Source organism: Suncus etruscus, chromosome 15, assembly GCF_024139225.1.
Source record: "Suncus etruscus isolate mSunEtr1 chromosome 15, mSunEtr1.pri.cur, whole genome shotgun sequence".
NCBI lineage: Eukaryota > Metazoa > Chordata > Mammalia > Eulipotyphla > Soricidae > Suncus > Suncus etruscus.
Genome location: NC_064862.1, coordinates 6,450,659 through 6,476,218, shown reverse-complemented (window position 1 = coordinate 6,476,218; position 25,560 = coordinate 6,450,659). Strand labels below are relative to the sequence as shown.

The following is a 25,560-nucleotide window of genomic DNA, read 5'->3' as shown; positions in this document are numbered from 1 at the left end:
TTTTCCTCTCAATTTATGAGGCAGAACAAGATCATTCAGGTTCTGTGGTTCTATTAGAACAAAACAAACAAATAAACAACCAGCAATGGCAAAAAACACAACAGCAACAAGAAAAAAAACATCAAAACAACAATAAGAAGAAAGACAAAAAGAAAAAGAAAGAGAAAAAACAGGGGGAGGGCTAGTGTGGCAAGTGTGTTTTTTTTCATAGGCACAGTAATATTGGGGATATTAGAAAGGGCATTCCCTTGGGTCTAAGAGAGTCAGGGTTTCTCTACTCCTGAAACATACTCTCATGGTAACAACTACGGGCTCCAGACATGCCATTATCAAACTCCAAGGTCTTTTAATGGTGCCAGGAAACATTTTGCTCAGTTGTGGCTGACTAAATCAATCCTCTGTCATTAAAGATCTTGGTATATTCACACATCCTAGGACAAAATCTAGGATAGAATCTTTCTTTATGGCTCTAAAAGTTTTGCTCTATTATGGTTGTTGTAGTCTTCTCTAATTAGTGATCTTGGTTTTTGCACAGATTCCAGAATGAAGCCTAGTATAAAGTCTTTCCTTATGGTTCCAGAAGTTCTGTTTAGTCATGGTTGTCAAAGTCAGACCTCTGGAATTAGATATCTTGCTTTTTATACAAATCCTAGGCCACAGTCTTGGCTATGATCTTACTGCAGAAAGAGTTTTGCTCAATTGCAGTTGTCAAAGTCAGTCTTCTGTAATTAGTGATCTTGGTTTTTGTACAGATCAACAGATGGAGTGTCTTCTGGTTTCATGTTATGGTTAGGTGATGAGGTAGGGCAACCTGCTCTTAGATAAAGTTGTTGCTGTTTCCTCATCATCAGGATGTTGTATCAACCTGAGCAAGTTTGTGCCAGAAAACTCCCTGGGGTGAGTTTGATTCTTGGTGCTGTTGCAGAGAACTGTGTCAGTTCTACTGTTGGGATCTGGGGTTTGGGGTTGGACGGTTGCTGTTCGATCACATGGAGTCTAAGTTGAGTCTTGGTTTTCTTTCTTAATGTGAGTGTGGTCATTCTATCTCTATCCCTCTCCCTCTGACTCATTTAACTCAGTGTAATATTCCCCATGTCTATCCATGTAGAAACAACTTTTATTAATTCGCTTTTCCTAACAGTTCTATAGTGTTCCATTGTGTAGATGTATCATAGTTAATTTATCCATTCATCTGTTCTTGAGTACTTGGGTTGTTTTCAGATTTTGGCTACTGTGAACAGTGCTGAAATAAATATCATAGTGTAGATGCCTTTACAGAATTATGTTTGGGGGCTCCCAAGATAAAGTACCAGGATAGGTATTTCTGGGTTGAATGGAAACTCCATTTCTATTTATTTTTGTTGAGGAAAGCCCAGATTGTTTTCTTAAAAGGCTGGACCAATCTACATTCACACCAGCAGTGAATGAGAGTTCCTTTCTCTCTGCATTTGTGCCAACACTGGTTGTTTTTGTTCTTCTTGATGTGTGCAGTCTCTGTGATGTGAGGTGATATTGTGTTACTGTTTTGATTTGCATTTCCCTGATGATTAATGATGTGGAACATTTTCTCATGTGCCTTTTAGCCATTCCAACAGATCTTATCAAATTCGATCTTTCAGGATCTGTTTAAATGTATATGGGTCATATTTAAATTACTACACCTGACATCTCCTATCTCGTGTCATAGGCATATCAAGGCAATAATAATAGCATCATACCACAGGTTTATTCCCAGAACAGCTTAACATTGATTCTATTAGAGCAAACTAGAATTGTTAACATAAACCGCTCAAACGCTATAACAAGAGCAGCCTACTAAATCATTGCTGCTGGGTTCATATGATCACAGTCCCCAGGTGCTACCCAAATTGATAGAACTGTGATATGAAATCAGGTGTTCAGATCCCTGCTCAGTTGTGATCCCTGGCTCATAGCCTAGGTTGGCTAGATCTTAAAGAGATAATAGCTGCTCAATCCCAGTGACCACAAACCCATAACAGTCAGTTAGTCCTTTACAAACCCAGAGTTACGGGTATTGGGTGATATAATATGTAGGAGTCCTGGACTACAAGTCAATTTGTATTTGAACTTATATTCCTAACACCAAGTAATGCCAACAATACTGAATAAAAAAAAAGAAAAAGAAGGGAATTTAGCCAAATTTACAAATGAAGACAAAACTCAAAAAATGTCCTTATCTATTCTATATTAGAAATTTGAAGACTCCAAAAATAGCAATCTTTTTAATAATTAATGATGTGAAGAAATCAGTTGAAGGAATCATCAAACTCTAAATAAAGGTAGATAAAAATATAAAAGCCATCCACACAGAGATGAAGGGCTAAAGAGGACCATTGTTGAGCTAAAGAACTCACATTGAAAATGTAATTATAATAAAGGAAGCATCAGTGGCATTGAGGACAAAATACATGTCATCATCAATAAAGAAGAGGAAAAAGAAAGAAAAAGTCATAGAGTGTGTCTAAGGGATTTATGATATAACATTATGAGGAACAACCTATGCACCATAAGAGATGAACAGACACTTTCTAAAAAGACATAGAGAGGGCCAATAGGCATAGAAAAGTGTATATCATCACTTATTATTAGAAAATAAAAATAAATATAATGAGATGCCATCTCGCACCAGTGAGAAAGGCTGATATACAAGGGACTAGAAACAGCCAGCATCAAGCTAAAGCTGTGAAGAAAAAGGAACCCTCATTCACTGTTAGTAGAAATACCATCTGGTGCAGCCATGATCAAAATGGCATGAATGAGCCAGAGAGACAGTCAAGTAGGTAGGGTGCTTACCTTGCATACAGCCCCTGAGACTTCCAGGAGTGATCCCTGAGCACAGAGCCAGGAGTAAGCCCAAGCACCACTTGCTGTGGCCCCCAAATTAAAAAAAATTTCAAAAAATTAAAAATAGAGTCTCTTTATGACCCAGTTATTCCAATCTGTGGTATCAATGTTACGGACACAAAAACATTAACCCTTAAAGCTATATTTACTGCAATGTTCACAATAGCCAGTATTTAGGAACAATACAAGTGTGTAAAGACAGGTAAATAATTTGAAGTCTATATACACAATGGGATACTATCCATTTGTAAGAAAAGACTAAATATTGCCTTTTTCTATAGCTTGGATAGAGCTAAAGGGTGGGTCATGTTAAGCAAAATTAGTTGGGAGAAGGATAAATACCTAATGATCTCACTCATATGTGGTACAGAGAGAAGCAAAGCAAGGAAAGAGAAAATATCTGTTGAAAAAAATTCTGTTGATTTGGAATATTGAACTGAGGTTACCAAGGAGGGAGAGGGATGAAAAGAGAAAGAAGTGTACTAGAAGTGATATCAGAACAGTGGTAGAGGGTCTTGGAAACTCTGGTGGTATGGAAAGATTATAATTGCATACATCATAGACATGAACAGAACACAACTGTAAACAAATTATATCAACTACAATAAAAATAAATAAACATAAAAAACAATGAGCATAAAGTCAATCACTTTATGCACTGAATGATTGACTCTATTTAGTTTCATCATTCCTAAATGTTTCCCAGAATAATTCTAGGTATTAATCCTAGAAAGTGATTTCTATAATTCCATAATTTATTATTTTGCTCTAACAGGCATAGTTAAAAAGTTATGATTGGCTCCCAAGTTCCCATCACATTTATGGCTGAATTCATGCCATTTCCCTGGAACTGTCACCAAGTGCCAGGGAAGATTTGTGTGTAGCATTTCAAGGTGAGGCTTACACAGCTGCCTCTAGGCCAAGGGCTTTGGGAGTGAAAAAGCTTCCACCCCACCTGGGGCAAAGAGCCCAATCCCATTCCACTGACCAGTCAGCATAGTGATGAGGGGAAGGCTGTTGTCCTCGGGGCTGCCCCAGTAGCCAGCTTCTCCCAACATGTTCCGTTCTAGCACCTGGTGGTAGAGCTCCTCCATCCAGGCCTGGGAGAAGACCATCAACACCCCGCTGGTCTGGGCCTGCTTCATGAACTCTTTCTGTGGGGACAGATGGCACAAGGAGGTAACAACAGCCTCTTCCCCTGTCCCTTCATATCACAGCCTCTCAATGAGTCTGGCTTATGGGGAGACAAAACTTTGATGATGGAGGTGCAAGAAAGGGGATATCAGGAAGTCCCAGATTTTATGAAGTCCCTTTCCTATATTATATTTCTATATATGTGCACACATACATACATACATACATACACACATTTTGGCTTTTGGGCCACACCTGATGGTGCTCAGTGCTTACTCCTGGCTTTGAAATTAGGATCATTCTGGCGGCCTCAAGGAAGCATACAGAATGCCAGGGACTGAACTTGAGTTGGTTGTGAGCAAAGCAAGCAACCTATCTGCTGTACGATTGCTCTGGCCTTTGGAATGCATCTCCGAACCCCGCTCCAGACCAACACGCAATGGAGAACAGATTGATGGGGCTGACCCTTTCAAGGCACTGCTGTGTGGCTCCCCGTCACCCACCAGTCTTTCCCTGGTTCTCAGAGGTGGGCGCAGGGGTCACACACTTACTATCATGCCAGGTGCCAGTGGGGGCCGCTTTCTGTAGTAATCAGCATGGGAAAGCTTCAGGTTGAAGAGCAGAGCGCAGTATGCAGCCGTGTACAAGCTGTCAGCATCCACCAGCATCTGCAAGCTCAGACTGCTGCTGCCCTCGAACCCGGGAGAGCGCATCATGCCTAAGTGGAGAGAAGTAGGACACTTGAGGGGCTGCAGAGAGTGCGGATGCCAGAGTGGCTGATAGCGAGTGGGGGTGGGGTGGGGTGGGGTGTGGGAGAGACACCATTCCTACAGAGAGAAACCTGAATTTCACAGATTCTTTCCCTCCCTCCCTCCCCCCCTCCCTCCCTCCCTCCCTCCCTCCCTCCCTCCCTCCCTCCCTCCCTCCCTCCCTCCCTCCCTCCCTCCCTCCCTCCTTCTTTCTTTCTTTCTTTCTTTCTTTCTTTCTTTCTTTCTTTCTTTCTTTCTTTCTTTCTTTCTTTCTTTCTTTCTTTCTTTCTCTTTCTTCTAATTTTTATTATAACATCATAATTTACCAAGTTGTTCATAAAACATTTCAGGTATTAAATATTCAAACATTAACCCTATCACCAATGTGACCGTTACCACTGTCCTCGATGTCCCACTTTCCACCATAACCTGCCTCACAAAGCATGCCTCACCATGCAGACACACATTTACTTCTTATTGCTTGTTACAATAAAAAGGCAAATGGAATGATCAAAACTTAGGTCAACAAGGGTCAATTTGAAATGATCTCTTTATGGTGTTTTTAAAGTCATTGTCTAAGGATTTACTGGGATGCAGTTGGTGCTAGTTGAGTCTTCTGTGTTATTATTTTGGCTCACTGAGGTTGGTAGGTTACTACCCAATAGGTTCTGTGCCATACTACTGAACTAATAAGACTATAAAATACTGTGGTAACCAGGATTTAGAGATCTGAAACAAGTCTGGTGACTTGGAAGACTGATAAGGTTAAGTTGTGGAGCAGCGATACTTCTGTTGGAGGGTATAGTGAATGGTACTGGGCAACTGTATTTCATGCAGAAAGGGGACCCTGTACTTCCCCCTCTTCTGAGTGTCAACTGAGACTGGACTACCTGGAAAATATTACAGCCATTATTTTCTTTTAAGGCTTGGTGGAGAAGTGAGCAGTTTTTGTGCTAGGAGATGGCAGCTGTTGGGTGGGGGTTGCTAGGGTTTGTGATGGGTGTGTGTGTGTGTGTGTGTGTGTGTGTGTGTGTGTGTATGTGAGAGAGAGAGAGAGACCTTTATCCCAATCCCATTCTCAAGAGTCCTAGAGTTTTCAGTTCTATAGTCTGACCTCATATGAGACTCCTAGAATTTAGCTGCTCATATTTTTTTATTTCAGTCCCAGAGCTGAGCTGTTTCTGTCAGAGGGTGTGGGTGTGGTACTGGGCTGTCACAGTTTAGGCAGAAAGGGGAATAAGATTCTCCGTTGGAGAATGCCACAGAGGTATCAGCCCAGGCTAGGTATCTGGGAAGTATCAGTGCCCATTATTTTCTTTTGGAACATGGTAGAGGAACTGGGTTATTTTTCCTGCTATGAAGATGGCAGTTGTAGGCAGGGATGCTGGATTTTCTGGTGGCAGGGTGGGTGTGAGAGGGCTTGGCCCAATCCCATCTCCTCCATCTCCAAAGTACCAGAGCTTTCAATTATGCACCTTCACAGGACCTTTCTGGGAGGCATTGTTAGCCAGGGAACACACTGTGGGCTTATAGGTGAGGCTAGTCCTCTGTGTGGAACATACCAAAACAACACATTACCAGTGCTTCTGTAAAACCATACCAATCTTAAATGTCACTCTCTTTCTCTAGAAACCAGTGGAATTACCAACAGCTCTATGCCTACTTCTCCTGCCAGAGTCACCTCACAATATAATACAACCCACTTCACTTTCCCATCTCTAGCTGACTCCCCACAGACCCCCTTAACCAACCATACCTTGACCGGCCTCAGCCACTCTCCATAAGGTTTCCCCAGATCTCTGAGTGGAGGGTTGCCCTTTCAATTCTCTCAGACCATATATTTATTGAATATATAAATGTATAATTATGTAGAGAATATATAGAATAAATAACCAATATTTTGGTTATTTTTAATTTATACTATAAACAGAATATATAATTATAGTTCTAAATATATATGTAGTTTTTAATAATATACTACAATACAAATATAATTATATTATTGCAACGATATATTCATATATGCACATATACATATATACAATTATATGATGCTATAATATAATAATTATTTTATTATATATAATTCTATATAATACATATTTTACATAGAGAATATATAATTTCTTATATATAATAATCTATATAGAACTATATATAGAATATATATGCTTATATGTCTGCCAATATTTTGGTTATTTTTTTAAGGAAGCACATATGCTGGTGCATGAGGTCTACAGTTACATTTGGCTCTGTGCTCAGAAATCACTCCTGGGAGCCATCTGTGATGGTGGGGTAAAAATCTAACTTGACCATCTACAAGGTAAATGTAGCCCCTCTACTAAGTCTCTGACCTACTCTCCCTATAATTTTTAGTGAAAGTGCTAATAAGAGAAGAACCAGAAAAAACGTGTAAAGTTGAAAAAATTTCAAGGTCTTTGCTATATTTGAGAATGGCAAAAATTAGTTTTTATTTTTGTGTGAATGTAAGCACATATATTTTTCCAATAAAACTACCTTAGTCTAAGGTTAGCCCATGCTTTATAGTTTCTATAAGAAATTCTGCAGGTGCCTTCAGATACTTGTTACTGAGTATACATTTTCTTCCCCTCTCCCACTTCAAGGACACACACAGCAGTGTGTCTCCACACCCACGGTGGGGCAACTCTCTGTGATTGGTCCGATGGTTGGATACTTGGGCAAGCTGTGAGGTACCCAATGGGCCATGGGATTCTGGTGATGGAATCCAAAGCTTCAAATATACCATGCCTGTGCTCAACCACTTGAGTCACCTCCCCAATTCCTGAGAGTAGTCTTGTTATGGACCCAATTGTATAATATAAATATATTTTATAATATATATTAATATATAAAGAGGTCACACTGGTTTGAAATTTAAAAATGACATCCTGGATCAGGTTGTGAACAGTGGGTCTCCTTGGCTCTGGGGTCTGCAGGGGCACTTGTCCTTTGAAAATCTTGGTGGACTTGTTTCTTAATGTCTGAAGGACAAGGGGCAATAAAACCAGTTTCCTTCCATGAAGAACACAAAGTAGTGTTTGGCATTGCTGGGTATTTAACTGGCTTGGACAATAGTTTAAGCAACATTTAAGTCCATAATGCAAGAAAAAAGAAATTCTGCAAGAAACTAAGTTCATAGAGCAATATTTTCTTTTAAAAGTCTAAAGTCAGAAGCTGGAGAGATAGTATAGTAAGGAGGGCAACTGCCTTCCATATATATGGTCAACCCAGGTTCTATCTTTCACACCTCATACAGTCCCCTGAGTCTGCCAGGAATGATCCCGTGTATAAAACTAGAAGTTCTATGCATACAATCTGTGCATCAAACTAGGAGTAAACCCTTAGTGCCATTGGGTATGGCCCTCAAACAAACACAAAATTCAAAGCCAATTCAAAAATTCAAACAAAAAATTCAAAGCCAACTGAAACATGTTTTGGAAAATTAAACTCTGGTTTTTTTTGTTTTGTTTTGTTTTGGGGTCACACCTGGCAGTGCTCAGGGGTTCCTCCTGGCTCTACACTCAGAAATCACTCCTGGCAGACTCAGGGGACCATATGGATGTTGGGATTTGAATCACTGTCCTTCTGCTTGTAAGGCAAATGCCCTACCTCCATGCTGTCTCTTCGGCCCCCTGAACTCTGGTTTTGAGGCTGAAAATGACAAAGGCTTCTGATGTGTCTTCTGACAAGAAGTCAACCCATTGGTGAAGATGAGTGTAAATGAGGGAAGGCACTGCTGGGGGAATAGGCAGAGTTCTGAGTCTATATGCCAGACCTGTTAAGAGTCACTTTTAACATTGGCAGACATCACTAGGGAGATTAATTTCTTATATTACAGAGCTAAATTTAAGAATAAAACAGAACAAAATAATCTATCAACTTAGTAGGCATTCATTTTTTCTATACTAGATAAAATTTCACTGTTATAATAAAATTATATATTAAAATACATATGCATATATCTACCCTACTTAATTTCATATGTAAGATAGTACATGAGAGACAATAAGTAATTTGTAGATAGTTCAATAACCATAAATTGCCAAGAGGTTTTTAGCCCAAACACAAGGCATTTTGCTCTATGACATGTTCAATCTGCTTGTCACCAAATAACTTCCAAAGACTTTTGTTCCTTCCAACATAGACTATATCTATAATTCCTTGCCCTCAAGCTCTTTCACCCTTATTGCATCAATCTACAGTTAGTCAATATTGACGAGAATAAGCTGTGTATGTCTGAGACTCAGCACACAGTACTGTTGCAGATTCTTTGTAAATTGACTAAGAATGGATTTGTGTGTGTGTGCGCATATAAAAGAGATAATGACAAAGGACAGACAGACACACAAAGGAGTATTCAATTAACACAATGCCAGATTTAAGTATGGTAGACAGGGTATTTATAACTTTTGAGAAGAGCATTTATACATTTTCCCATTCCTTTTATGAGATATATAAATTTTGTGTATGTATGTGTTTTCATCACACAAAATATCTCAATTTTATGTCAATCTCTAATTCCAAGAAGAAAAATCGAAAGAAAAAATTTTGGGTAGGTTTAAAAACTGGTATTTTTACATCTACCGAAGAAGCACGTTATAGTAAGGAAAGTTGATATATTAATGAGTCTTTTTCCATTCACTAGGTAGGTCAGAAGTTAAAGAATCTAGAATTAGAAATTCCCTGTCTCATCAAGTTTTGGTGACAGTATTGAGTTCTTATTTTTAAAAATATTCTTTTCAGATTTCAGAGTGATAACAACGTGGATAAGGCATTTGCCTTCCATGAAACTGACCCAGGTTTGATTCCTGGCATCCCATATAGTCCCCTGTTCCTTCTAGGAACAATTTCTGAGTGCAGAGCTAGGAGTAACCTCTGAGCACCATGGATTGTAGGCCCAAAACAAAACAAAAACAAACAAACAACAACAAAAAATTTATTTTCATTAAAAAACCAAACAGAATTTAGGTAACACTAAATATTATTATTTATAATACTATAAGTATGAACTCATATATTTTTGTACTGATAATAGTCATAACAGTAGCTGTTATTTAAAAATTTGTGTGTCTTCATTTATTTATTTCAAGAAAACATTTGATTTCCACTTTATTTTTTTTTCTTTATTTGTTCTTAACATTTTTTAAAATATTTTTTATTTAAACATCGTGGTTACAAGCATGATTGTGGTTGAGTTTCAGTCATGTAAGATGACACTCTCCATCACCAGTGTAACATTCCCATCACCAATGACCCAAATATTCCTCCTCCCCTCCCCGCCCTCACCTGTACTCATGACAGGCTTTCTATTTCCCTCATATATTCTCATTGCTAGGATAGTTCGCAATGTAGTTATTTCTCTAACTAAACTCATCACTCTTTGTGGTGAGGTTCATGAGGTCAGCTGTAATGTCCAGCCCGCTCCTCTTTTGTCTCTGAAAATTGTTGAGACATGTCTTTCATTTTTCTTAAAACCCATAGATGAGTGAGACCATTCTCAGTCTTTCTCTTTCTCTCTGACTTATTTCACTCAGCATAATAGATTCCATGTACATCCATGTATAGGAAAATTTCATGACTTCATCTCTCCTGACGGCTGCATAAGATTCCATTGTGTATATGGATTCTTTAGCCATTCATCTGTTGAAGGGCATCTTGGTTGTTTCCAGAGTCTTGCTATGGTAAATAGTGCTGCAATAAATATAGGTGTAAGGAAGGGGTTTTTGTATTGTATTTTTGTGTTCCTAGGGTATATTCCTAGGAGTGGTATAGCTGGATCGTATGGGAGCTCAATTTATAGTTTTTGGAGGCATCTCCATATCACTCTCCAGAAAGGTTGAACTAGTTGGCATTCCCACCAGCAGTGGATAAGAGTTCCTGTCTCACTGCATCCCCACCAACACTGCTTGTTCTCATTCTTTGTGATGTGTGCCAATCTCTGTGGTGTGAGGTGGTACCTCATATTTGTTTTGATTTGCATCTCCCTGATGATTAGTGATGTGGAGCATTTTTTCATGTGCCTTTTGGCCATTTGTATTTCATTATTATCAAAGTGTCTGTCCATTTCTTCTCCCCATTTTTTGATGGGATGAGATTTTTTTTTTCTTGTAGAGTTCTGTCAGTGCCCTGTATATTTTGGAGATTAGCCCTTTATCTGAAGGGTATTGGGTGAATAGTTTCTCCCACATGGTGGGTGGCTCTTGTATCCTGGGCACTATTTCCTTTGAGGTGCAAAAGCTTCTCAGCTTAATATATTCCCATCTGTTAATCTCTGCTTTCACTTGCTTGGAGAGTGCAGTTTCCTTCTTGAAGATGCCTTTAGTTTCAATGTCATGGAGTGTTATACCTACATGTTGTTCTATGTCTTATGGTTTCAGGTCTGATATCGAGATCTTTTATCCATTTGGATTTTACCTTCATACAGGATGTTAGCTGGGGGTCTAAGTTCAATTTTTTGCAAGTGGCTAGCCAGTTGTGCCAACACCACTTGTTGAAGAGGCTGTCTTTGCTCCATTTAGAACTTCTTGCTCCTTTACCAAAGATTAGATGATTGTATGTCTGGGGAACATTCTCTGAGTACTCAAGTCTATTCCACTAATCTGAGGGTATGTCTTTATTCTAATATCATGCTGTTTTGATAACTATTGCTTTGTAATACAGTTTAAAGTTGGGAAAAGTAATGCCTCCCATATGCTTTTCCCCAATAATTGCTTTGGCTATTTGAGGGTGTTTATTGTGCCAAATGAACTTCAAAAGTGCCTGATCCACTTCTTTTAAGGATGTTATGGTACCTTTAGAGGGATCGCATTAAATCTGTACAATGGGGAGTATTGCCATTTTAATGATGTTAAACCTGCCAATCCATGAGCAGGGTATGTGTTTCCATTTCCGTGTATCCTCTCTTATTTCTTGGAGCAGAGTTTTATAGTTTTCTTTGTATATGTCCTTCACATCTTTAGTCAAGTTGACTCCATATATGTTTGTGTGAATGGGGTTGTTTTCTTTTTTTTTTTTAATTTTTAATTATGAGAATAAAGATGCAAAGAAAGAGGACAAGGTAAAGTTACAGTGGAAGGACAATCACCCATAACATAATTCTCAGAAGAAGTCTCCTTGCTGATATCTTTTTTTGTTTTGTTTTGTTTTTGTTGTAGTTTTTGTTTTTTGAGCCACACCCAGCAGTGCTCAGGGGTGACTCCTGGCTGTCTGCTCAGAAATAGCTCCTGGCAGGCACGGGGAACCATATGGGATGCCGGGATTCGAACCAACCACCTTAGGTCCTGGATCGGCTGCTTGCAAGGCAAACGCCGCTGTGCTACCTCTCCGGGCCCCTTGCTGATGTCTTAACTTTGAACTTTCAGCCAAAGAACATTAAGATAAATAAAACAGAATCCATGTACAATTACTTTGTCCCTCAAGTCCCCAGATTGTAACACATTATAATATTTCTTAACAGCACACAAGGCAATCTAAAGCCATAAAACTTACATAACTCCTTAAACATTAGAGGCATAGTATTTTTACATTTCCATGTACATGCATATTAGCTTAAGTTAACCTCAAATTTTAAGTGTTTTTTTTTTAAGGATTAGAGTCAAAGGAGCACAGTAAAAACGGTGTTAGAGTGGCAATTGTTGTTTGCATAGGCCCACCAAAATATGAGGGGCATGGAAAGGAATAACCTTGGCCTAAATACAAAGAGACCCTACCCCTGAAGTTTCCTGGCATAAGACCAACTCTAGGCTCCAGACAAGTTAGATAGTCCAATCCAAGACATTGTCTATAGTGCTAACACCCTTTTCACACAGTCTCTGTTGTTGGTATCATGTTTCTGTATTAAAGATCCTGGAATCTGCATATCCTACATTGAAGTCAGGATGTGGAGTGTCCTCTCGTTTCACCTCACTATTAAAGGGCAATGCAGGAAGCCCTGTCCTGTAAGCAGGTTGTTGTTGTTAAGTCTTCTCAGTGTTAAGGGAAGTCTCTTTTGAGCAGGTCGATGTCTGAGTAGTGGTAGGGTCTTCCGTGGTAGAGGATTGCTTCCAGGTGATGTTATAGATGAACCTGGATGTTTTGTGGATGGCTTCCCTGGTTCAGGGGGAATAGAAAATGCCCTTTCTTCTGAGGCCTGTGCCAGGTCATTATGTCAATGTTCAGGGTGTAAGGTCCCTTTGCACTACAAGATTTGTGTATTCCAATCTCTATTAGATAGGATCTTATTTGTATGTATAGTATTTTCCCATTTTAATGTGCCTATGCAAAAAAGGAGCAATGCCACGTGGCATTATTGGTGCATATGGGGGCCATAAGAACAAGTCCAAAAATCCCCATGACATGGTTCAATCATAAGGATTAAATTGGGGGACTCTTTCACCAAAATTCCTTGTTGAACAGCTCATAAAGAGAAGATAAAAAGTGGTTAGAATCATCACTGTATAAGAGAATATTTAGTAAGACTTATAGTTGTCAGAAAAAAACACAAAATACTCTAAAGAAATACGTGTCCATTTTATGTCTTTTGAAACAGTTTGGAGTTGTTACACACAATGCATGGGTTTAGTATGTGATTAGGGTGGTGCAATACTGAAGTTAAAAGGAGTAATGTGGGTTAGTGATGTTTGGGGTGGTGAAAGAGTTAAGGAGTAACAATGAGCTTTGTAGGGGTGTGGGAAAGGGCAGAATACAAAACGGACATTCTGGACATGCAAAACATAACATAAAGATAAGGAATACTCTTAATACATGCAGTGCGTGCGGGGGCTTTCCATATGCAGAGTGGTCAGAAATTGCCAGTGACAAACTTAGCGCAACAGAGCAAATCTCAGCACACCCCAAGTTAGGACCAACCATTTCTGGCCGCCTGGACTGCCACACCAGAAGGCCTGGAGGCCGGGGGCAGAAGAGGGGAAGGCTGGGGGCCTATCAAGGCTCCCAGCGCACCCAAGTTAGGGAGAAGGCCTTCCACATGGGGTCTCCTCCAACCCCATGCCGGCTAGAGCTAGCCTCCATCTCAAGAGAGGATCGAGAGAGAGAGGGAAGCCAGGATCTGCCGGGTTGTTTTCTTAATGTCCATTTCTTCCCTATTATTATTGGTGTGTAGAAAGGCCATTGATTTTTTGTGTTAATTTTGTAGCCTGCCACCTTGCTATATGAGTCTATTGTTTCTAGAAGTTTTTTGGTAGAGTCTTTAGGGTTTTTTAAGTAGAGTATCATGTCATCTGCAAACAGGTAGAGCTTGACTTCTTCCTTTCCGATCTGGATTCCCTTGATATCTTTTTTGTTGGGGACTGTGACTTGTTTGAGGCCATTTTGCTGTTCTTTCTGCCATAGTCCAGCTTTTCACCTAAAAGCTATTTGCAGTCTTGCTGTAAGTTTTTGAGCTAAAGAGAAAGGAATGTGCAGCTGCAGGATATAATTAACTCTAGCCCGGAGGAGAGCAACACTGTCCGGTACCGTTATCAGAAACTAGGCCTCACTCCTTAAGACCACATTCCGGAGTGAACTAGGCTGTTATCAATAAGTGTATGCTACATTGTCTGTTCAAGATCACTGAGGCAAGCACATCTTGCACCACCTCCTGATAGTCAAGCAATTAGGAATGCAGCTAGAAGGTCACTAGAAATTTCCATAGAAACAGCACGTTCATCATAACTTGAAGGTCATCCAGCCCCCTAGCCCACTGCCCACTTCCTTATTTAGAGCATGATTTACTTTCTTTGTTCCTTGAAACCTGAAATATATCCTTGCCTTGTATGGGCCTTCGCGCCAAAAGTATGACTGACATCACCTTTGTACTGCCCCCTTCTCCTTCACTATATAAGAAGGAGCTGTAGTCAAATAAAGTTGCCTTTGAGCAGTGAGACATTGCCTTGGGTCGTTATTATTAACCTCTCTCAGATTTTTTACAGGTGTGGTTGTTCTTCTACTCAGCAAAATAGGAGTGCGGTAGTCTGAGAAGTCTTCCCAGCTAACTCCTGCTGGCCGGGCCCCCCTGGGGGGCTTCAGGACCCCGCACTTTTTCTTGCCTGATCGCTATAGCAAGGACTTCCAGTGCTATGTTGAATAGGAGTGGTGAGAGAGGACAGCCTGGCCTTGTACCAGAATTAAGAGGGAAGGCTTTTAGTTTTTTTCCATTGAGGATAATATTTGCCACTGGCTTGTGATAGATGGCTTTAACTATATTCAGAAAGGTTCCTTCCATTTCCATCTTGCTGAGAGTTTTGATCAAGAATGGTTGTTGGACCTTATCAAATGCTTTCTCTGCGTCTATTGATATGATTATGTGATTTTTTTTATTGTTTATGATGTGTATTATGTTGATAGATTTATGGGTGTTAAACCATCCTTGCATTTCTGGGGTGAAACCTACTTGATCATAATGAATAACCTTCTTAATGAGGCATTGAATCCTATTTGCCAGGATTTTGTTAAGGATCTTTGCATCTGTGTTCATCAGGGATATTGGCCTGTAATTTTCTTTCTTGGTAGCATCTCTATCTGGTTTAGGTATCAAGTGATGTTGGCTTCATAAAAGCTATTTGAAAGTGTTTCCGTTTTTTTGATTTCATGAAAGAGTCTTGCCAGGATTGGTAGTAGTTCCTCTTGGAAGGTTTGAAAGAATTCATTAGTGAATCCATCTGGGCCTGGGCTTTTGCTTTTGGGCAGACATCTGATTACCATTTTAATTTCCTCAATACTGATGGGGGTGTTTAGATATGCTACATCCTCTTCATTCAACCGTGGGAGTTTATAAGAGTCTAAGAATTTGGGGCCGGGTGGTGGCGTTAGAGGTAAGGTGTCTGCCTTGCCTGTGCTAGCTTAGGACGAACTGCAGTTCAATCCCCCAGTTTCCCATATGGTCCCCCAAGCCAGGAGCGACTTCTGAGCGCATAGCCAGGAGTAACCCCTGAGCGTCATCAGGTGTGGCCCAAAAACCGAAAAAAAAAAAAGTGTCTAAGAATTTATCCATTTTTTCCAGGTTCTCATTTTTAGTGGCATAGAGTTTCTCAAAGTAGTTTCTGATTACCCTTTGAATCTGCAATGTCATAGTGATCTCCCCTTTTTCATTTCTAATATGAGTTATCAAGTTTCTCTATCTCTCTCTCTCTCTCTCTCTCTCTCTCTCTCTCTCTTTGTGAGTTTTGCTAATGGTCTATCAATCTTGTTTATTTTTTCCAAGAACCAACTTCTGCTTTTGTTGATCTTTTGGATTGTTTTTTGGGTTTCCAATTTGTTAATTTCTGTTCTCAGCTTTATTATTTCCTTTTGTCTCCCTATTTTTGGGTCCTTTTGTTGAACACTTTCTAATTCTGTGAGCTGTGTCATTATGCTATTCAGGTATGCCCCTTCTTCCTTCCTGATGTGTGCTTGCAAAACTATAAATTTTCCTCTCAGTACTGCTTTTGCTATGTCCCATAAGTTCTGATACTTTGTGTCTTTATTATCATTTGTTTCCAGGAAAGTTTTTATTTCCTCTTTGATTTTATCTCGGACCCACTTGTTATTCAGTATTAGGCTGTTTAACTTCCAGGTGTTAAAGTTTTTCTTCTGTGTCTCTTTGGAATTCACATATTATTTCAGAGCCTTGTGGTCAGTGAAGGTAGCCTGCAAAATTTCTATCCTCTTGATATTATGAAGGTATGTTTTATGTGCCAGCATGTAGTCTATTCTGGAGAATGTCCCATGTATATTGGAGAAAAATGTGTATCCAGGTTTCTGGGGGTGGAGTGTCTTATATATATCTACTAGGCCTCTTTCTTCCATTTCTCTTTTCAGGTCTAGTATATTCTTGTTGAGTTTCAGTCTGGTTGACCTGTCAAGTGTTGACAATGCCGTGTTGAGGTCTCCCACAATTATTGTGTTGTTACTGATATTATTTTTCAGATTTGTCAACAATTTTATTAAATATTTTGCTGGCCACTCATTCAGTGCATATATGTTTAGGAGAGTGATTTCTTCCTGCTGTACATATCCCTTGATTAATACAAAATGTCCATCTTTGTTCCTTACAACTTTCCTAAGTATAAAGTTTGCATCAACTGATATTAGTATGGCCACTCCAGCTTTTTTATGGGTGTTGTTTGCTTGGATGATTTTCCTCCAGCCTTTTATTTTGAGTCTATGTTTGTTCTGACTATTCAGGTGCATTTCTTGTAGGCAGCAGAAGGTTGGATTGAGTTTTTTTGATCCGTTTAGCCACTCTATGTCTCTTAACTGGTGCATTTAATCCATTGACATTGAGAGAAAGAATTAGCCTGGGATTTAGTGCCATCTTTATATCGAAGTTTGGTGTGGCTTTTGGTCAGTTTTGTCTTAAATAGGTCTTTCAGTTTTTCTCTTAAGACTGGTTTTGAATCTGTGAAGTTTCTGAGCTTCTGTTGTTTCTGTTTCTGTTGTTTGTCTGTGAACAAAGTTTCTGTTGTTTGTCTGTGAACAAAGTTTCTGTTGTTTGTCTGTGAAACCTGAACATGAATTTTGCTGGGTGCAGTATTCTAGGTGAAGCATTTATTTCATTGAGTTTTGTCACTATATTCCATCACTGTTTTCTGGTGACAGGTGACAGGTCTGCTGTAAATCTCAAGGATGTTCCCTTGAATGTAATTTCCCTTTTTGATCTTGTTGCTTTCAGAATTCTCTCTCTATCTGTGGGATTCGTCATTGTGACTAGGATGTGTCTTGGGGTATTTTTTTGGGGGTCTCTTTTGGTTGGTACTTTACAGGCATGCAGGATTTTATTGCATATATTCTTTAGCTCTGGAAGTTTCCCTTTAATAATGTTCTTGACCATTGATTCTTCCTGGAAATTTTCTTCCTGGTCTCTGGGACTCCAATGATTCTTAAATTGTTTCTGTTGAACTTATCATAGACTTCTATTTTCATCTGTTCACATTCTTTGACTAATTTTTCTATTGTTTGTTCATTTGCTTTAAGTTTTTTTCCAATCTCTCCTGCTGTATGGAGTTGCTATTTATGTCATCTTCCACAGCACTAATTCTATCCTCAGCTTCTGTTACCCTGTTGGAGAGCTCATCCATTTTGTCATTAAATTCGTTTACTGACTATTTCAGGCCTGTTATTTGACCTTTTATTTCAGTTTTGAGTGTTCAGAATTCTGTCTTCATATTTGTTGCTTCTTATTCGTGTTCTGTTCAACTCGATCTATGGTTTCTTTGAGTTCTTTGAGCATCTTCCATATTTCTTCTCTAAGCTCCTTATCTGAGAGATTGACTAGTTGGTTGGCCATTTTTTTCAGTCATCAGAGTTGCCATCTTCATTCTCTATGTCTGATGCTGGCCTGCATTGTTTCCCCATTGTCACACTTGTATTGTCAGTTTTTCTACATGTGGTGGTGGTATTCATTGGTTCAATAATGTGCACAACCACACTCCTCTGGTTCCACCCTTTCTGGGTGGGTTGACTCGCCTCCAAGAAAGTGGAGCCCTCCTTGGATGAAGCCTCACACAGGATCAAATCTTAGGCTCGAGCATGCAGCAGAGAAGACTGTCTGGAGAGAGATGCTGGGGTTCAGAGATCCAGCACAGGTTTTAGTATGATTTTTTTTCTTTTTGTTGCAGTGGCGTTCCTTCATTAGAAAGAGCACATGGCCATGAAGCGAAGTGAAGAGCTATTTTTCTGGGCCCTTTTTGGCCCACTCCCAAGAGGTTCAGGAGACAGGACAGTGGAAAAATACATAAGGCAACACTCACAGTTTCTCCCATTCGGGAATCAGTGGGCAGGCGTAGATTTTCTGAGCCTGACATCACAAACAGAGGACCTGCTTTTCTGCAGAATACTGTGGATAGCCGGTTTTCATGGTCGGACACAGTTTCTTGGCATACCGGTCCTTGGATGATCCTCTGGGAGAGCTATTTTTCTGGGCCCTTTTCAGCCCACTCCCAAGAGGTTCAGGAGACAGGACAGTGGAAAACATGTATAGGCAATACTCACAGTTTCTCACATTCGAGCACCAGTGGGCAGGTGTAGATTTTCTCTTTCTTTATTTTTATTAAAAAAAAAACAACAAACTTCACCAGTGCTACTTTCCCATCACCAATGTCCCAAGTGTCCCTCCTCCCCACCAAATAACTTCCAAATAACTCCTCCCTCACCAAATAACTTCCAAAGACTTCTAAAAGAGTTATTTGGTGGGGAGGAGGAATTCATATTATATTAATGTTAACTTTTATGGTATTGATATGTAGTTAATGTACCCCATCATCACCAAAGAGCCCAAGACCACTGTCACTGTTCCTCGTCACCTCTAGTCCATCTCTAGAGCCACCCCCTTCCTAATCTCTTACTGTTGGTAAGTGTAAGGTAATCTCAGTTTTGCTATCCAAGGCCAAGTGTTGGTCATTGTTCAATATTGTCTATTTCTCCCCCCGCCCCCCGGTTTCTCTTTCTATTTAAAAAAGTGAAATCACCCAGTATTTGTCCTCCTTACTTATTTCACTTAACATGATACCCCCTCCTCCAAGTTCCATCTAAGTTGCAGCAAACTGCAAGATTAAAAATGTTTCTCCTAGTTTCAAGGAGACAACACAGAGAGCTGCAGGCATCTGGATTACACAGTGCCTGGGTTAATCTCTGGCACTTCATGATTTCCTGAACATTGCCTGGTGACACCAAGCATCTCCACACACACACTCAGATGTTCTTCCTTACATATTTTGGGTTGAAATTTGCTTTTTCTTATGCCTCTGTCAGAGGACATTTTGGTCATATGCTTAATGACACTCATTCACCCATCTTGCAAGGATAGAGTGAATTTCACTTATTACAAGTACCTTTCACTGGAATGTTTTTGGGTGTGTGATTATTCTTTGTTGGATGATCACAGATGACAATGTTGTAGCTAAGAGTATGGAGGTGGGGGTGGAGGTACTAACAGACTTTGAGGACTGTTCAAAGCTAGTGGGGGAGGAGCAGGAGGTAAGCTGGACTTTAAATGGTTTGTGTTGCTTTTTCACAGTCAGTCCTTTCTGACTAAGCATGGGCCCTGAAAGGTCAATCTACTGTGTGATAGCAAGCCTCAAATTTCAGGGTCTCGAACCATTCTGGGTCAGTGACTATGATCCAGAATGGTCATATTCTAGTCTGGGATTATGAACCAGAATAGTCATATTAACTGCTTTCTTTCTGTAGAAACTTTCAAGAAAAGTATCTTTAGACTCATAATTTATTATTATTATTATTATTATTATTATTATTATTATTATTATTATTTACCCAAATCCCAAATTATTTTTTGCCTTGCACTAAAGTGAGAACAACTCTGGTATAGTTTGGAGATGATTATGATAGAGCACTCCTGGTAGGTACCAGTTGTCAGACAGGCCCTGATATCTGAGGATCTGATGCAATTGAATAGCATTGGAATGTTGTTGACCATTCAGAAGTTCAGGAGAATTCAAAATAGCTAGATGACAGCGTGCAACTGACCCTAAAACCTCTTCAAGACAGTTTTATATACTGATGATAGACCCAAAATAATCTATGATTTGTAGATACCAAGGCCTGGGGATGTATCATGAATTCAGGGTTTTGAGAATCTAAATGCCACTTTGAATCAAAATTTAATCAGCAGCTTTCTAGAGAGCTTGTATTCTATTTGCTATCACAGACACACTTAACCTCCCAGTCTAGTTCGGCCCTCAGCTGCTGTACAATTCCAATAAGCCAGCAAGTGAAAAAAGTCTTATTTCTCGTGACTGTCTTATTGAGTAACTGATGATTGTGGGTTAAGTTTTTATTTATTTATTTATTTATTTGTTTATTTATTTATTTATTTATGGCCTTTGGGGGGGGTCCCATCTGGCAGTGCTCAGGGCTTACTCCTGTGTCTGTGTTCTGGGATCACTCCTGGAGGTGCTTGGGGGGGGAATCATATGAGGTTAAAGATTGAACCTCAGTCTGCTATGTGCAAGGTAAGCAAGCAAACTTTGTCCACTGTACTCAGCCCCCTTATTGTCTTGCTTAAAAGATCACACACCAAGATCCATAAGGATGCTTATGAGCAAGGCACAAGCATTTCTGTGGTACGGATGGTCCAGCTCGGCAGTCGGTCCCGAAAGCGTCAATGCCCTGATGGCAAAACCCGAACTAAAAGCTCTCTACTAACCTGAGCAGAAGGTTGAGGCGAAGCTCTGGAGGCCCGAGTCCACCTCCTGCACACTGGGCAGAGCCAGTAGGCGAGGCAGGAGGCCTTCCAGGGCCTGCACGAAGAGCCGGGCGCTGTGCTGGTCTGCCTCCTGGTTCTTCAACAGCTTGAGAGACAGGGCGGCCGTGCGCAGGGACCGGTGGCCCAGACAATCCCTTGGGGTCTGCTCCTCGTCAGCCAGGGAACAGTTGTCTGACCCAATGTCTGACACGTCGGACCTCCCGGAGTCCTTCTCTGCAGCCATGGAGTACTGGTCGCAGGAGTCGAATTCTGTCCGAGACAGGTCTTGGTCGTCCACGCTGAAATTGCTCTCACTGTAGCGGGACCCATAAGACCTCATCCTGCAGTCCACCGACAGGAAATTGGTGATGTCAGGGAAGGCCACATTGTGGCTCCGTTGGACAACGTCGGGCTGGTCCCCGGCTTCTGGCTCGGACACTTTACTCAACACGTCCTTGCTCTCCTGCGTGCCGAGGGACTTGAGGCTGCTTGGGGGGTGCTCAGAGTGGTCCTCGGGCGTCGTCTGCCCCAGCTCTCCCTCCAGCGTGGTCTGGCCCGTGTCTGTGGTCACACTGATGCTGATGTCTGGGCTCCTCTCGTGCCCCACGGCCCAGGGTGTGTGTTCCGACGACAGCACTCGCCGCTGCCAGCGAAAGTCCGCCTCGTTGATCTCCATGGAGTCTCGGCTCGACTCAGCCCCGTCCTTCAGCTCCTCGATGCGCAGCAGCAGCAACTGCACCTGCCCTTCGCTCAGGCCCTTGCCCTGGCTGAGCTCGTCCAAGGCCCCAAGCAAGGTGCAGACACAGGACACAGCAGCATAGCACGCTTCTATGCCGCCCTTGATGCACGCTTCTGTCATGCCGTCCATGATGCTGAAAGGGTTCAAAGGAAAAAGGACACCAGGCGTCAGCCATGGGAAAATGCTCCCGGAGGTGCAAGAGCTGTCAGGCTGGTGAGTAGCATTCAAACTAGACTCAATAAAAATAAAATTATTTGGGGGATGGAGCGAAAGCACAGCAGGTAGGGCGATTTGCCTTGCATATAGTCAACCTGAGTTCGATCCTGGGCATCCCACAGCATCTCCTGAACACTGCCAGAGATGACCTCTAAGCACAGAGCCAGGAGTAATCCCTGAGCTTCGCCATGTGTGACCCCAAGACAAAAAAATGAAATAAAATAATTGGACCGAATAGGAAAATTAATGATAAATGAAAGAAACACATTCAAACTCCCAGTGGAAAAAAAAGTCAGTATATGCTTATTTGAATCACATTCTTCCTGGCTTGGGTGGTTTAATCTAAGCACAGAAAAAAATATCGAGATGGGAATTTATAATATTTACAAGGACAGAGATAAGATTATCACATTTTTCTACTGTTGAGTTTTCAAAATAAAAAATTCAGCAGTCAAACAAAAATTTTTTCAACAGTCATATGGAAATATATAATAAGTATGTTTCTGAATAGATCCACGTGAATACAAATATTAGAAATAAAATAATATTCAATTTCGGGGCCAGACAGATAGCATAGAGGTAAGGTGTTTGCCTTGCATGCAGAATCAGTGGTTCAAATCCCGGCATCCCATATGGTCCCCTGAGCTTGCCAGGAGCTATTTCTGAGCATAGAGCCAGGAGTAACCCTTGAGCACTGCTGGGTGTAACCCAAAAAACTAAAAGAAAAAGAAAAGAAATAAATAAAATAGTAATCAGTTTCAAGGAGGTATAGACATAGTATGCTAATTTAAAAAGCTCAAAATAAAATGGTGAGCTACCCAAGTGGGCAGGACACTTGCCCTGCATGCAGCTGACCTGGCTTCAAATTCCAGCACCCCACCTGATTCCCCAGGCACCTACAGGAGTGATCTCTGAATACAGAACCAGAATACTGAGCACCCTAAGCACCACAGGTGTGACCCCTAAACACACCAAAAGCCAACCCCCCCAAAAAAACCTAAAATGATTTCTTTTGTACATTTTGTATATTCCATTTTGAGTTCATCTAAAAGTATGGAAAGTTGGGACATAGAGAAAGCCATGGCCCTTAATTAAATAAATGTCCAACATCCCAACTCTCCACTCCAGCACCACTGGTAGTCTGTGGCCCCAGAAATTCCAGAAATAGCCCTATGGCTGCTAAGAACCATTAACTACCCTTGGGCCTGGGGACTACTGCAAATGGACTAAATAAAAACTGGGAATTTCTATGAGCCTTATACCTTGAAAGAAGACTTCTAGAGTATAAGGAGACACTATTAATAGTCACATCCTAGATAACATAGACTCAAATACTTCAGGCATGTCTTTACAAACAAGGACAGGAGCATTTGAAGGAGACAGCCAAAAGGGAGTTGTGTCCTACAGTTTGAGGAGATCCAGATGAGACTTCCTTTTCGAAACGGATCTTTTCCTGGACTCCGGTTCAGTGAAACTGGGTCCTGCCAAGTCACAGAGACGCTGAGGACTCCCAAGAAGCTATATGGAAAAGGAAAAAATAACAGGAAACTGAGAATCCCAGAAAAACACAAGCTTGAAAACAATAAGCTCAAATAGACAAGTACTTCTTTTACTGAGTGAGAGGTAGTCTAAAGAGAAATAAAACCTTTCAAACAATAAATCTCGGTAAAACTGGTCTGGTTATCTTTTTGACATTGAGAGTACATTGAATTCCAAGCTGCCCAGTTGAGGATTGACTTAGGACAAGAAAATACTCTGGCGAGGGTTAGATCCTCGGCATCCCATATGATTCCCTGAGCTTGCTATGTGGTTCTCCAAGCCTGCCAGGAGTGATTTCTGAGCACAGATCCAGGAGTAACCCCTGATGCCACTGGGTGCAGCCTCAAGACAAAACAAAACAAAACTTGCTTTGGATAGGAAAAGATGGTTCAAAGAGTTAGAGGCCCAGGTTCAAACCCTGGCACTAATTGGTTCTCTGAGCACTAACTACTGTGTGTACCTGCCCCCCAAATAAAGAGTGAAAATAAATTGCATATTACAGAACTAACAAGCAGGCGTAGTTATGAATACAACTGGTCTGCAATGTACCCTTTGCTCCACTCTGTCTTCCACTGCTACTCAGATTATTTAGGTTCAAAGGCTAGAGAGAATAGTGGGTAGGGTACTTGCTTGACACAGCTGACCCAAGGTCAATCCCCAGCGACTTAAATGGTCCTTGGAGTTGCTCAAGAGTGATTTTTGAGCACAGAGCCAGGAGTAAAACCTGAGGACCATCAGACCTGTCCCTAAAGCCCCTCCTCACAAAAGACTACCTAGCTGGTCCATGTAGAGTTGAGGATCAAAGTTGGGAAGTCTAGGCCTTGTAAGGCATTACTTCATTCACTGGGCATTCTCTCTAACCTGACTTTTTTTAATGAAAAATTTCAACTTTTACAGATTGACTTTCCTTCAAGACTGTAAGATTATTTAGACCTGTAATTTTTTCTGGAGACAAGTTTTAAATATAATTCTTTCCCAGGGATTTTCCTATTTACGTTTTCAAATTTACTGGCATAAGTTGTCTTAACACCTTTAATTTATTCATGTGTGTAACCTTTATTTAAACACATTTTGAGTTTTTCAGTTTTTTCAAATCTTTTTATTTTTCATGTATTGAGTCACAATATTGTATACTGTTACTTTTGGTAGCATCACTTTCTGCTTTTATCCTTATTTTTTTCTCCTTCCTCCTTTAAATTTAACCCGCTCTTTTTCTCCACTCATGTAAGCTAGAGAGTCAGATTTATCTGACAGGCTGGGAGAGAGCTGGGGATTCAGTTTTATCTCTGACACTACAAAGTCCTTGACTGATACCCAAGCACTGTGCCCAGAGTGGCTCCTGACCAACACTGGGCATAGTGCACAATTCAACTCTCAGATCCCCAAATAGTTTTAGGTTTTCTATTTTATAAAAAATATAATTAGGGGCTGGTGAGGTGGCGCTAGAGGTAAGGTGTCTGCCTTGCAAGCGCTAGCCAAGGAAGGACCGCGGTTCGATCCCCCAGCGTCCCATATGGTCCCCCCAAGCCAGGAGCAATTTCTGAGTGCTTAGCCAGGAGTAGCCCCTAAGCATCAAACAGGTGTGGTCAAAAAAAAAAACAAAACAAAACAAAAAAAAAAGACCAAATATATATATATATATATATAATTAAAGCTAAAGTCCACCTTTGGCTGAATCCCATAAGTTTTCATACTTAGTAAGGTCTAAGAAAATTTTAATTCTAATTCTAAAATTTATTATTTTAAATTTTAATTATATGAAGACTTTTTAGAAGTCTTTATAGAAAATTTCAACAGGAAAAGAAAAAAGAAAAGAGCCTATGGCCAGGTCCATTATTTTTTTTTTTGTTGTTGTTTTTTTGGGCCACACCCTGTGAGGCTCAGGGGTTACTCCTGGCTATGCGCTCAGAAGTTGCTCCTGGCTTCTTGGGGGACCATATGGGACGCCGGGGGATCGAACCGCAGTCCGTCCTAGGCTAGCGCAGGCAAGGCAGGCACCTTACCTCCAGCGCCACCGCCCGGCCCCCAGGCCCATTATTTTAAAGTAGTTATGCCCTTAGGATAGGGGAGACAGTAATAGAAGAAGTTGTATTTGAAAAGGAACTTTTTATTTATTTCTGTATGTCTTTCTCACACTC

General features: G+C 40.7%; 1 protein-coding gene across 1 annotated transcript in view; it reads right to left on the bottom strand.

The window, feature by feature from the left end:
- Positions 1–25,560, bottom strand: part of ARFGEF3 (ARFGEF family member 3) — a 178,876-nt gene that overhangs the window by 49,775 nt on the left and 103,541 nt on the right. The window contains exons 11-14 of the mRNA XM_049787998.1: positions 23,289–23,401; positions 20,890–21,800; positions 4,551–4,717; positions 3,854–4,019 (exon numbers count right to left, since the gene is read on the bottom strand). Of these exons, the coding sequence (XP_049643955.1) occupies positions 3,854–4,019; positions 4,551–4,717; positions 20,890–21,800; positions 23,289–23,401 (1,357 nt within the window). The remainder of the gene's footprint in view (positions 1–3,853; positions 4,020–4,550; positions 4,718–20,889; positions 21,801–23,288; positions 23,402–25,560) is intronic.